A 13,986-nucleotide genomic window follows, 5' to 3' on the forward strand; every position below is an offset into this window, starting at 1 on the left:
CTTGGAGCTGAGACGGTTAAGTGGAGCTGTGATCGAGGTGCTCAAAATTATGAGGGGTTTTGATCGAGCAAACAAGGAGAAGCTGTTGTCACTGGCTGGAGGTTCGGTAACGAGAGGACACAGATTTCAGATCATTGGCAAAAGAATCTAGAGAGGAAATGAGGAGACTTTTTTTACACAGCGAATTGTGATGATCTGGAATGCACTGCCTGAATGGGAGGTGGAAGCAGATTCAATAGTAACTGTTAAAAGGGAATTGGGTATATACTAAAAGCAGAAATTTGCAGGGCTGTGGGGAAAGAGCAGGGCAGTGGGACTAATCGCATCGCTCTTTCAGAGAGCCAGCACCAGCATGATGGGCCGAAAGGCATCCTACTGTGCTCTATGATTCTATAACATCAGCTTCTCTCTGCTCACTAGTACTGAGAGAACAGGGAATAATCTTTAAATCCAGCCCAGTTATTGGAGGCTCTTAACATTAACAAGCCCCAGTTGCCTGAATTAACATGGTTCAGTCCTGGATGTGATTAAAGGCATCGGAAACAGTGGAATCGACCCACCGCAGTCACACTGTGGACACTCTGGTGTGTCAGCGGGTGGGATACACCAGGGAATCCCTTTCCACACACTGAGGTTGACTCTAATGATCGGGAGTCCCAGGGTTTCGAATACCAGATAATCAAGCTCACAAGAACACAAATTGTCTCTCCAGGCTTTATTAAGAGCGCTGCATAACACAGATCGGGTGATAATTCCCTCAATCTGGAGAATAGAAGTACAGTGGATTCACGCACGATCTTCTCGAGTCTGTTCCAACTGACAACGGCTTAAGTGGCCTGTTCTTATACACAAGCTTGGTTACCGCTCAGGAAATGGGATTGTTTGGACCCGTCTGTTGACCGCCTCCTGAACTCCTGCTAACTCAGGGCATTTAGTCCATCTGTGACCAGACTATAACCAGACTATAACCACAAGCCCATCTGGTTATCACACCTATACGGTCCGTGAGGTTATTATCAGATTCACACCCAGGCGTTGTGCCTTCACTTGTCTGGCACTTCATCCCATAACACGGGTACAGGGGCTCAGTAATGTTTCATTCATCAGAACAACAACAACTTATATTTATATAGCGCCTTTAATGCAGTAAAACGTCCCAAAGTGCTGCACAGGAGTATTTTAAGACAAAATTTGACACCGATCCACATAATGATAAATTAGGGCAGGTGGCCAAAAGCTTGGTCAAAGAGGTAGGTTTTAAGGAGCGTCTTAAAGGAGGAAAGTTGAGTTGGTGAGTATATTCAAGGCTGAGATCGATGGATCCTTGGACTCTGGGGGAATCAAGGGATATGGAGATCGGGCGGGAAAGTGGAGTTGAGGTCGATGATCAGCCAAGATCTTATTGAATGGCGGCGCAGGCTCGAGGGGCCGTATGGCCGACTCCTGCTCCTATTTCTTATGTTCTTATGAAAGAGAGGTAGCGAGGCGGAGAGGTTTTGGGCGGGAATTCCAGAGCTTAGGGCCTAGGAAACAGAAGGCACGGCCACCAGTGGTGGAGCGATTAAAATCAGGGATGCACAAGAGGCCAGAATTGGAAGAGCACAGATATCTTGGATGGTTGTAGGGCTGGAGGAGATTACAGAGAAAGGGAGGGGTGAGGCCATGGAGGGATTTGAAAACAAGGATGAGAATTTTGAAATCAAGGTGCTGCTTAACAGGGAGCCAATGTAGGTCAGCGAGCACAGGGGTGATGGGCGAACGGGACTTGGTGCGAGTTAGGACACAGGCAGCCGAGTTTTGTATGACCTCACGTTTATGTAGGGGTCAAAGACAAAGTACAACAACATACGGGTCAGCTTAACAGAATCTCATCATAGTTATAGGCCATCAATATAAAATAGTCTCTGATAGATTAAGTAGGGAATTCAGGAGAAATGTCTTTACCCTGAGAATGGTGAGAATGGGGAACTCGCTACCACAGGGAGTGGTTGAGGGGAACAGCACAGATGCATTTATGGGGAAGCCACACAAGGGAGAAAGGAATGGGAGGAGATGTTGATCGGGTTAATTGAAGTAGGGTGGGTGTGGGGCATAAACACTGGCATGGACCAGTTGGGCTGAATGGCCTGTTTCTGTGCTGTATATTCTATGGAACACCATGAACAGTCAAATGAAGGTAATCATCAGCACAACAGTCTTAAAGATTAAACAGCAGTACAAGAATTTAAAAAACATTCATCCATTCCATGTTCATGACACCCTAGCTGTCCGCAGAGCCCTGTGCTACAGAACAGTGTGAGCTTGCTGGTGTCTCTTCAGGTCCTTCGGCCATTTAAAGCTCTTACCACAGTCAGAACATTTACATGGTCTCTCATCAGTGTGAACTCGCTGGTGTGTCAGCAGGTAGGATGAACGAGTGAATCCCTTCCCACACACGGAGCAGGTGAACATCTTCTCCCCAGTGTGAGTACGCTGATGTCCCTTCAGATCTCTGGACCTTTTAAACCTCTTCCCACAGTCAGAACATTTAAATGGTCTCTCCCCAGTGTGAACTCGCTGGTGAGTCAGTAGGTTGGATGACAGAGTGAATCCCTTCCCACACACGGAGCAGGTGAACAGCTTCTCCCCAGTGTGAGTACACTGGTGTGTCATCAAATTGCTGGAGCTTTTAAACCTCTTCCCACAGTCAGAACATTTAAACGGCCTCTCTCCAGTGTGAACTTGCCCATGTGCTAACAGGTTGGATGACTGAGTGAATCCCTTCCCACACACGGAGCAGGTGAACGGCCTCTCCCCAGTGTGAACTCGCTGGTGTGTCAGCATGTTGGATGACTGAGTGAATCCCTTCCCACACACAGAGCAGGCGAACAGCTTCTCCCCAATGTGAGTACACTGGTGTCCCTTCAGATCTCCGGACCTTTTAAACATCTTCCCACAGTCAGAACATTTAAACGGCCTCTCTCCAGTGTGAACTTGCCCATGTGCCAACAGGTTGGATGACTGAGTGAATCCCTTCCCACACACGGAGCAGGTGAAAGGCCTTTCATTAGTGTGAACTCGTTGGTGTCTCAGCAGGTTGGATGAGCATATGAATCGCATCCCACACATGGAGCAGGTGAACCACCTCTCCCCAGTGTGAACTCGCTGGTGTTCAAGCAGAGTTGAGGACTGAGTGAACCCCTTCCCACATACGGAGCAGGTGAACGGTCTCTCTCCAGTGTGAACTCGCTGGTGTTTGAGCAGAGTTGAGGACTGAGTGAATCCCTTCCCACACACGGAGCAGGTGAACGGCCTCTCCTCAGTGTGAACTCGCTGGTGTGTTCGCAAGATGGATGTCTTAGTGAATCCCTTCCCACACACGGAGCAGGTGAACGGACTGTCCCCGGGGTGACTGTGCGGATGAACTTCTAACGTAGACAGGGAACTGAATCCATTCCCACCATCCCCACCTTTACCCGGTTTCTCCCCGGTGTGATGGTGCACGTGTCTCGCCAGGTCAGGCAATCGGCTGAAGGCAGGTCCACACACGGAACATGTGTGCGGTTTGTCTGCACTGTGATCCTTGCTCTCTCCTTCCATGTGCAAAAGCCGATGATATTCAGGTCCTGATAAATCGAGCGACTCTGTCAGATCCTGACGTGGTGTTTGGTCTGAGTTTCCTGTCTGTAAATGCTCCACTTCTAAAACCCTGTAAAAGGAGTGTAGAAAGGGGTAAGAGGGAGAATGTTGTCTCATGACGCTCTTTCCCAGCCCAGGGGCAGTGAAGCTGATTTTCAGGCTCCAGTTGCTGCACAGGTTGGTTGAAAGGATCAACAGTAATGGCGGCTGCAATCCCCACAAGCCCCCGCGCTCCAGAAAGCGCTCTGGCCGCCGCGCTGAGTTGTGGCTGACACTGCGCATGCGCCCCATGGCCCCGCCCTCTCCTGCTCCACAGGCGCCCGGCCCGCACCGCGCATGCTCAACACACACCCTGGGCCCCTGTCAATCATCCACCCCCGCGCCTGCGCGCTGGGCCCGAGCTCCAGGCTGCCGCGCGGGGCTTTCTTTGTAAAGTCGGTGTTGGTGAAGAGCCGCAATCAGTGAGGGAAAGTGAGTTTTCCCCCAGATCCGATTGAGATCAGAGGAGGGGAGAGAATAACGGGGAATCCAAACCTGAGAGACCGAGCGCTCCGCAGGCACCGAATGGAGCGACTTCACTCGGGCGGAGCCAGAGAGCGCCTCAGGGGCACGTGACCACTGGCAGCGGGTGGGATTGACGTGTCCGCCGACCAATAGGGAGAGAGATCGCAGGAGCAGTGGGCGGGTGGCGTGTGACGCGCACTTGGATGTCTTGATGTCATAAAAGGTGGAAACATCATGACGTCAATAGAACGTGTTCCTGCTGAGTGGTCTCTATCAATGATTTGGACTGGAATGTAGGAAGTATGATGAAGAAGTTTGCAGATGATGCAAAAGTTGTCCGTGTGGTTGATAATGAAGAAGAAAGCTGCAGACTGCAGGGAGATATCAATGGACTGGTCAGGTTGGCAGAACAGTGGCAAATGGAATTCAATCCGGAGAAGTGCGAGGTAATGCATTTGGGGAGGGCTAACAAGGCAAGGGAATAGACTATAAATGGTAGGACACTGAGAAGTGCAGAGGATCAGAGGGACCTTGGAGTGCATGTCCACAGATCCCTAAAGGTAGCAGGACAGGTAGATAAGGTGGTTAAGAAGGCACACGGGATACTTGCCTTTATTAGCCGAGGCATCGAATATAAGAGCAGGAGGTTATGCTTGAACTGTATAAAACACTAGTTAGGCCGCAGCTAGAATACTGCGTGCAGTTCTGGTCACCACATTACAGGAAGGATGTGATTGCACTAGAGAGGGTACAGAGGAGATTTACCAGGATGTTGGCTAGGCTGGGGAATTTTAACTATGAGGAAAGATTGGATAGGCTGGGGTTGTTTTCTTTGCAACAGAGGAGGCTGAGGGGAAACTTAACTGAGGTGTATAAAATTATGAGGGGCCTAGATAGAGTGGATAGGAAGGACCTATTTCCCTTAGCAGAAGGGTCAATAACCAGGAGGCATAGAAAGTTGAATTATTATTATTATTATTTAAAGTAATTGGTCGGAGGTTTAGAGGGGATTTGAGGAAAAATTCATTCACCCAGAGGATGGTGGGGGTCTGGAACTCACTGCCTGACAGGGTGGTAGAGGCAGAAACCCTCATCACATTAAAAAGTACTTGGATATGCACTTGAAGTGCCGTAACCTACAGGGCTATGGACCAAGTGCTGGAAAGTGGGATTAGGGTGGATAGCTTTGTCGGCCGGCACGGACAAGATAGGCCGAATGGCCTCCTTCTGTGCTGTAAATTTCTATGATTCAATGATTGAGGGAGTCTGGGGGTCAAGGTCGACTGACATTCTGTGCTGACCCTTGACCTCCCTTTCCCCCGCTCCCCAGGATAGGTTGCACATTCCAGCTGCACACTGTGGGGGTGTTCAGCTGATCCCGGCCTGGGATGCAGTTGGGGAGACTGCAGTTAGCCTCAGTGCCCTGGGCTCCTGCTACTGATCACTGTCCAGTCACCCCGGCAGCAAAGGCCGAGTCTGCAAAGGGGGTTTGATTTTGTCTGTGATGCCCCCCAAGGTTGAATAGGCTGCCAACAGTCACTGCACACCCTCACACATTGGCCACTCGGAGGGGCACTAGAAGGCAACCAGTGACTGTGGGACTGTATCCCAGCGGATACCCGCCCTTCACAATAGAGGGAGGGAAACTTGAATGACAGTTTAAAAACCTAAAAAGTGCAGGGGGAGTTCACCCTGTGTCCTGGGGCCAATGTTTATCGCTCACCCAACATCACCAATACAGATTATCTGGCCATTATCACACTGCTATCTGTGCGAGCTTGGTGTGAGTGAATTCACTGCCACGTTTCCTGCCTGAAACCCTCATCCAAACCTTTGTTACCTCCAGACTCGACTGTTTGTGTCCTAACTCGCACCAAGTCCCGTTCACCCTGTGCTCGCTGACCTACATTCGCTCCTGGTCCAGCAATCTCATCCTTGTTCTCAAATCCCTCCATGGCCCTCGGTCTCTCGCTATCTCTGTAACCTCCTCCAGCCCCACAACCCTCCCCGATCTCTGCGCTCCTTGATATATGATCAGCCATGATCTCATTGAATGGCGGAGCAGGCTCGAGGGGCCGAATTGCCTACTCCTGATCCTATCTTCTATGTTTCTATGTTTCCCACCCCTCCAGCCAAATCCTCTGGTAGTCTCATAGCTCGTCCCATCATTAATTCATAGCGGGTCAGTCCGGTCGTTTGTCCTGGGGTGGCTCGCAGCCTCATTAGTATGCTGGGTAATAATTCCGACCATCCCTTCCCTGTTTCTTGGATGGCTTTTGTCAGCGCGTTTTTCAGTGTCCTATTCATTCTTTCTACCATCCCCGAGCTCTGGGGGTGATATGGTATGTGATATTTTTGTGTCACATGTAGCAGCTTACAGATTTTCATTATTTTGCCGGTGAAATGAGTGCCGTTGTCTGAGTCAATTTGCAGAGGCACTCCCCAACGGGGTATAACCTCGGTAGCCAATATTAGTGCAACTGTTTGTGCAGAGCAATCTCGGGTGGCAAAGGCTTCCACCCACCTGGTAAATTGGTCAATTATTACCAGGCAATATTTCTTCCCCCGGTCCTGCGCTAAGGGGCCGGTAAAGTCAATTTGTAAGTTTTCCCAGGGTCCTTGGGGCCTGGGTTGGTTTGCTACTCTAACTCGACATCTCTGTCCTACATTATTCTTAGTGCATATTATACAGCGGTGGCAATATTTCGCTACTTCCCGACCTATCTTTGGTCACCACCAGTACTGTGTCAGTAGGTGCAACATGTTACTTCTGCCAGTATGTGTTACACTATGGTATAGCGCCATCAGTTGTTGTCTACAACATTCCGGTGCCACCACCTGGTTACGTGGGCCCCATTTCCAAATTCCATCTTGTAATTGCGCGCCAGCTTGTCTCCATTTCTCCTTTTGCTCTTTACTAGTATTTTCTTGTAGCTCCATTATATTCACTTCCTGTACCCCACTGACTATCATGACCATATTCATTTCGTTTTTGAATGCGTCCTCTGGTTGCATTTCTTCCGCAGCTAGTTTTGCGCCTAGATCTGCATACCTATTCCCCATAGGGGCCTGGTCCTGGGGTTCATAGAAACATAGAAGATAGGAGCAGGAGTAGGCCATTCGACCATAGAGTCATAGATTTATACAGCACAGAAAGAGGCCCTTCGGCCCATCGTGTCCACGCCGGCCATCAAGCCCTGTCTAATCTAATCCCATTTTCCAGCACTTGGTCCGTAGCCTTGTATGCTATTGCATTTCAAGTGCTCATCTAAATGCTTCTTGAATGTTGTGAGGGTTCCTGCCTCTACCACCCTTTCAGGCAGTGAGTTCCAGATTCCAACCACCCTCCGGGTGAAAAAGTTTTTCCTCAAATCCCCTCTAAACCTCCTGCCCCTTACCTTGAATCTATGCCCCCTGGTTATTGACCCCTCTACTAAGGGAAAAAGCTCCTTTCTATCTACCCTATCTATGCCCCTCATAATTTTGTACACCTCAATCAGGTCCCCCCCTCAGCCTTCTGTGCTCCAAGGAAAACAACCCCAGCCTGTCCAGTCTTTCTTCATAGCTGAAGCGCTCCAGCCCAGGTAACATCCTGGTAAATCTCCTCTGCACCCTCTCCAAAGCAATCACATCCTTCTTATAGTGTGGCGACCAGAACTGCACACAGTACTCCAGCTGTGGTCTAACCAGTGTTTTGTACAGCTCCATCATAACCTCCCTGCTCTTATATTGTATGCCTCGGCTAATGAAGGCAAGTATCCTATATGCCTTTTTAAACACCTTATCCACCTGTTCTGCTGCCTTCAGGGATCTATGTACATGCACACCAAGGTCCCTCTGATCCTCTGTCTTTCCTAGGGTCTTACCATTCATTGTGTATTCCCTTGCCTTGTTAGTCCCTCCAAAATGCATCAGCTCACACTTTTCAGGGTTAAATTCCATTTGCCACTGTTCCGCCCATCTGACCAACCCATCTATATCGTCCTGTAGCCTGAGGCTTCCCTTCTCGCCATTTACCACCCCACCAATTTTCGTGTCATCTGCGAACTTACTGATCATACCTTTTACATTCACATCCAAATCATTAATGTAGACCACAAACAGCAAGGGACCCAGCACCGATCCCGGCGGTACCCCACTGGACACAGGCTTCCAGTCACAAAAACAACCTTCCACCATCACCCTCTGCCTTCTGCCACTAAGCCATTTTTGGATCCAATTTGCCAAGGCACCCTGGATCCCATGGACTCTTACCTTCCTGACCAGTCTACTATGCGAGACTTTATCAAAAGCCTTACTGAAATCCATGTAAACCACATCCACTGCACTACCCTCATCCACACACCTAGTCACCCCTCGAAAAATTCAATCAAATTGGCGAGACACGATCTTCCCTCGACCAATTAATCCCTGCCTCTCCAAGTGGAGACCAATTCTGTCCCTCAGAATTTTTCCAATAATTTCCCTACCCTCGAGCCTGCTCCGCCATTCAATGAGATCAAGGCTGATCATCCAAATTCAGTACCCTGTCCCTGCCTTCTCCCCATATCCCTTGATCCCTTTAGCCTTAAGAAATACATCCAACTCCTTCTTGAATATATTTAATGAATTGGCCTCAACTGCCTTCTGTGGTAGAGAATTCCACAGGTTCACCATTCTCTGGGTGAAGAAATTCCTCATCTCTATCCTAAATGGCTTATCCCTTATCTTTAGACTGTGACCCCTGGTTCTGGACTCCCTGACCATCGGGAACATCCTTCCTGCATCTAGTCTGTCCAGTCTATTCAGAATTTTATAAGTTTCAATGAGATCCCCTCTCATTCTTCTAAACTCCAGCGAATATAAGCCCAATCGACCCAATCTCTCCTCATACGTCATTCCTGCCATCCCAGGTATCAGTCTGGTGAATATTCGCTGCACTCCCTCCATGGCAAGAACATCCTTCCTCAGATAAGGCGACCAAAACTGCACACAATACTCAAGATGTGGTCTCACCAAGGCCCTGTACAACTGCAGCAAGACATCCTTGTTCTTGTACTCGAACCCTCTTGCTCCGAAGGCCAACATACCATTTACCTTCTTAACCGCCTGCTGCACCTGCATGCTTACCTTCAGCGACTGGTGAACAAGGACGCCCAGGTCTCGTTGCACTTCCCCTTCTCCCAATCTATTGCCATTCAGATAATAATCTGCCTTCCTGTTCTTGACACCAAAGTGGATAACCTCGCATTTATCCACGTTATATTGCATCTGCCACGCTTCTGCCCAATCACCCAATCTGTCCAAATCATACTGGAGTTTCTCGGCATCCTCCTCACAGCACACACGCCCACCCAGCTTTGTGTCGTCTGCAAACTTGGAGATATTACATCTAGTTCCCTCGTCCAGATTAATATATATTGTGAATAGCTGGGGTCCAAGGACCGATCCCTGCGGTACCCCACTAGTCACTGCCTACCACTCGGAAAAAGAGCCGTTTATTCCAACTCTTTGCTTCCTGTCTGCCAACCAGTTCTCTATCCAAGTCAACACCTTGCCCCCAATCCCATGTGCCTTAACTTTACACACTAATCTCTTATGCGGTACCTTATCGAAAGCCCTTTGACAGTCCAAATACACCACATTTACTGGTTCTCCCTTATCTATTTTACCAGTTACATCCTCAAAAAATTCCAATAGCTTAGTCAAGCATGATTTACCTTTTGTAAATCCATGTTGACTTTGTCCGATCCGGTCACTTTTTTCGAAATGCTCTGCTATTACATCCTTTATAATGGACTCTAGCATTTTCCCCACTACCGATGTCAGGCTTACCGGTCTATAATTCCCCATTTTCTCTCTACCACCTTTTTTGAACAGTGGGGTAACATTAGCTACCCTCCAATCCAAGGGTACTGTTCCAGAGTCTATCGAATGTTGGAAGATGACCAGCAATGCATCTACTATTTCAAGGCCACTTCCTTAAGTACCCTAGGATGTAGATTATCAGACCCTGGGGATTTATCGGCATTCAATCCCATCAATTTCCCCAACACCATTTCCCTACAAATACTGATTTCATTCAGTTCCTCCCTTTCATTAGACCCTATGTTCCCCCGACATCTCTGGGAGGTTATTTGTGTCCTCCTTTGTGAAGACAGAACCAAAGAATGTGTTTAAGAGCAGGACCAGTGCAAGATAGATTAAGGCAATACAGTACTTAGTACAACTAAATCTGGAGGCACAAGCACTAAATAAAGTAGTAAAGAACCAACAACAGATTAAAGATCTAGAAAGGCAGAATGCTGGACGTAAACCAGACGAGTTGCCCAGAATAGGTCAACAAGTAATGACGCAAGTTATCGGAAGAAAGGGAATGGGCCCCGTTGGATGGGGCCATGTACTGTATTAATGACAAGTGATACGTGTGTTTGTCTACAAGAACCGATGGGTATGCGATGGAAGCAATGGACCCAGGTGAAACCATTTAACACTAAAGACCCCCATTCTACCCTCTCCTCTAGGGGAAAGAGCTCGGAACTCGACCAGACCACTGTTTAAATTACAGATAAACATGGATCCAGTCGACCCTTTATATCAGAGGGTCTGTCTCGGGGAGAAGAAGCTCTCCCGGTTTACCCTTACACCTGAGAACTCATTTTTAATGTGGAAGCAAGTCATCCTCGGTTCCGAGGGACTGCCTAAGAAGAAGATATAATTGGAGTAAGACTTCTTTACTCCTGTACTCAAATCCTCTTGTAATGAAGGCCAGCGACCCATTTGCCTTCTTAACTGCCTTTCACAACCACCGGATGTCCCAAAGCGCTTTACAGCCAATGAAGTACTTTTGAAGTGTATTCATTGTTGTAATGTGGGAAACGCGGCAGCCAATTTGCGCACAGCAAGCTCCCACAAACAGCAATGTGATAATGACCCGATAATGTTTTTTCGTCATGTTGATTGAGGGATAAATATTGGGCTCAAAACACCGGGGATAACTTTTTCAAAATAGCACCACAGGAACTTTTACGTCCACCTGAGGGGGCAGACGGGGGCCTCGGTTTAACGTCTCACCTGTAAGACCGCACCTCCGATACTGCAGCGCTCCTTCATTACTGCCCCTCCGACAATGCAGCACTCCCACAGCATTGCTTCCCCCGACAGTGCAGCACTCCCTCAGCACTGCCCCTCCGACAGTGCGGCGCTCCCTCAGTACTGCCCCTCCGACAGTGCAGCACGCCCTCAGTACTGCCCCTCCGACAGTGCAGCGCTCCCTCAACACTGCCCCTCCGACAGTGCGGCGCTCCCTCAGTACTGCCCCTCCGACAGTGCAGCACAATGTCAGTACTGCCCCTCCGACACTGCGGCGCTCCCTCAGTGCTGCCCCTCCGACAGTGCGGCGCTTCCACACTACTGCCCCTCCGATGGCGCGGCGCTCCGAGGACTGCTCCTCTGACAGTGCGGCGGTCCCTCAGTACTGCCCCTCCGACAGTGTGGTGCTCCCTCAGTACTGCCCCTCCGACAGTGCTGCGCTCCCTCAGCACTGCCCCTCCGACAGTGCGGCGCTCCCTCAGCACTGCCCCTCCGACATTGCGGCGCTCCCTCAGCACTGCCCCTCCGACAGTGCGGCGCTCCCTCAGCACCGCACTGGAGTGTCAGCCTCGCTTTATGTGCTCAAGTCCCTGGAGCGGGATTTGAACCCACAACCTTCTGACTCTGCTATCCACTGAACCACAGCTGACTCCAGTCTTCTTTTACACAGTTTCAATATAACTTCCTTGCTTTTGCACTCTCCGCCTCTCCTAAAGCAGGGGAGTTATGATGAATTGTTAAACAGTTTTTTTTGCAGAGTGACCAAGGCTGTCTGTAAGAAACAATTGTGCATTTGAAAGAAGCTTTTATTGTGAAGCTTGTGCCCCATTGCCAGGCCCGCTGACTGTGGCCCCTCTCCCAGATTCCAGCCCCAGCTCTGTGCTGCCTGCGGCCCCTCTCCCAGATTCCAGCCCCAGCTCTGTGCTGCCTGCGGCCCCTCTCCCAGATTCCAGCCCCAGCTCTGTGCTGACTGCGGCCCCTCTCCCAGATTCCAGCCCCAGCTCTGTGCTGCCTGCGGCCCCTCTCCCAGATTCCAGCCCCAGCTCTGTGCTGACTGCGGCCCCGCTCCCAGATTCCAGCCCCAGATCTGTGCTGCCTGCGGCCCCTCTCCCAGATTCCAGCCCCAGCTCTGTGCTGCCTGCGGCCCCTCTCCCAGATTCAAGCCCCAGCTCTGTGCTGACTGCGGCCCCTCTCCCAGATTCCAGCCCCAGCTCTGTGCTGCCTGCGGCCCCTCTCCCAGATTCCAGCCCCAGCTCTGTGCTGCCTGCGGCCCCTCTCCCAGATTCCAGCCCCAGCTCTGTGCTGCCTGCGGCCCCTCTCCCAGATTCCAGCCCCAGCTCTGTGCTGCCTGCGGCCCCTCTCCCAGATTCCAGCCACAGCTCTGTGCTGACTGAGCTGCTCTCACCTGGGGACAGTGCGACACAATCGACCCCAGCAACTGAGCTGGAGAGGAGGCCCCGCCCCCTTGCCGCGCCGCCATTGGTTGGAGGACCAGGCCACCCAGTTCAGTCCTCCCAGTTCAGCCCTCGTCCTATTGGTCAGAGCTCCCGTCAGTCACCGGGCCGGCCTCCATCCACCTGATTGGGCCGCTTCCTGTGATGACGTCACAAGCGGGCCCCAGCCTCAGCGCCGGGGAGGGCGGGTCCCGCCTCCTAGACGTGCCGCCATTAGTTGCAGGACCAGGCCGCCCAATTCAGTCCTCCCAGCTCAGCCCTCTTCCTATTGGTCAGCGCCCCCGTCAGTCTGAATCACATTGCTCCGGCACACTTCGCCATCCCGCGCGTCTCAATCCGCTGCGTCCGGTGTCCACGGAGGTCCCGCCCGCCCGACTCTCAGGTTTGGTTTTTCTCGTCTTTTACTCTATAATCTCGCTCTCCGCTCCCCCCCTCACCTCGATTTAAATCGATTCCCCAACAGTTTACTTTACCCCGGCCGCTGATTCCGCCTCTTCACCGGGCCCGTCTTCCGTCTGCTCCCCGGAGGCCCCGCGCAGGCGCACTGGCAGCCTGGTGTTGTGGTGAGGGGGCCGAATGAGCATGCGCGGCCCCGCCTCTGCACATTTAAAGGGACACCCACCCCCTCCACATTTGAAGAGACACCAGACCCACCACATTTAAAGGGACAACCACCCCCTCCACATTTAAAGAGACACCCACCCCCACTCCCTCCACATTTAAAGGGACACCCACCCCTCCACATTTAAAGGGACACCCACCCCCTCCACATTTAAAGGGACATTCACCTCCGCCACATTTAAAGGGACACCCACCCCCTCCACATTTAAAGGGACACCCACCCCCTCCACGTTTAAAGGGACTCCCTCCCCCCTCTCGTGTGTTCCTCTGATTAAAGGGACAGTGACAATTACCCCGGCCACAGCACTTTAGCAAGGATGTGAAAGACCTTTAGAGCCAGCCAGTGGCTCCATTGGGAGCACCCTCATCTCTGAGTCAGAAAGTTGTGGGTTCAAAGTCCCCACTCCAGGGACTCGAGCACATAAATCTAGGCTGACGCTGCGGGGCAGTGCCGAAGGAGCGCCACACTGTCGGAAGAGCTGTACTTGGGGGCCGCGGCCCTGTCGGAGGGGCGGTACTGAGGGTGCGCCGCCCTGTCGGAGGGGCTGTACTGAGGGTGTGTCGCACTGTCGGAGGGGCAGTACTGAGGGTGCACTGCACTGTCAGAGGGGCAGTACTGAGGGAGCGCCGCACTGTCGGAGGGGCAGTACTGAGGAAGCACTGCACTGTCGGAGGGGCAGTACTGAGGGAGCGCTGCACTGTCGGAGGGGCAGTACTG

General features: G+C 51.2%; 1 protein-coding gene across 1 annotated transcript; it reads right to left on the reverse strand.

Annotated features, from left to right (window-relative positions):
• Positions 1-1,119: 1,119 nt before the first annotated feature.
• On the reverse strand, positions 1,120-13,254 carry LOC147093192 (uncharacterized). Its single transcript, XM_085974260.1, has 2 exons — positions 13,121-13,254; positions 1,120-3,688 (listed from the first exon to the last, which is right to left on the reverse strand). Exon 2 carries the CDS (start codon positions 3,577-3,579, stop codon positions 2,284-2,286), a length of 1,296 nt encoding a protein of 431 aa, XP_085830386.1. The 5' UTR covers positions 3,580-3,688; positions 13,121-13,254; the 3' UTR covers positions 1,120-2,283.
• Positions 13,255-13,986: the final 732 nt, after the last annotated feature.

The sequence above is a fragment of the Somniosus microcephalus genome, unplaced genomic scaffold (genome assembly GCF_052327205.1).
Source record: "Somniosus microcephalus isolate GS21.2 unplaced genomic scaffold, FLI_Smic_1.0 unresolved_chr1, whole genome shotgun sequence".
NCBI classification, from domain to species: Eukaryota; Metazoa; Chordata; class Chondrichthyes; order Squaliformes; family Somniosidae; genus Somniosus; species Somniosus microcephalus.

Coding starts and splice junctions, on each gene's coding strand:
- LOC147093192 (XM_085974260.1), bottom strand. CDS start 3,579: ATGGAAGGAGAGAGCAAGGATCACAGTGCAGACAAACCGCACACATGT.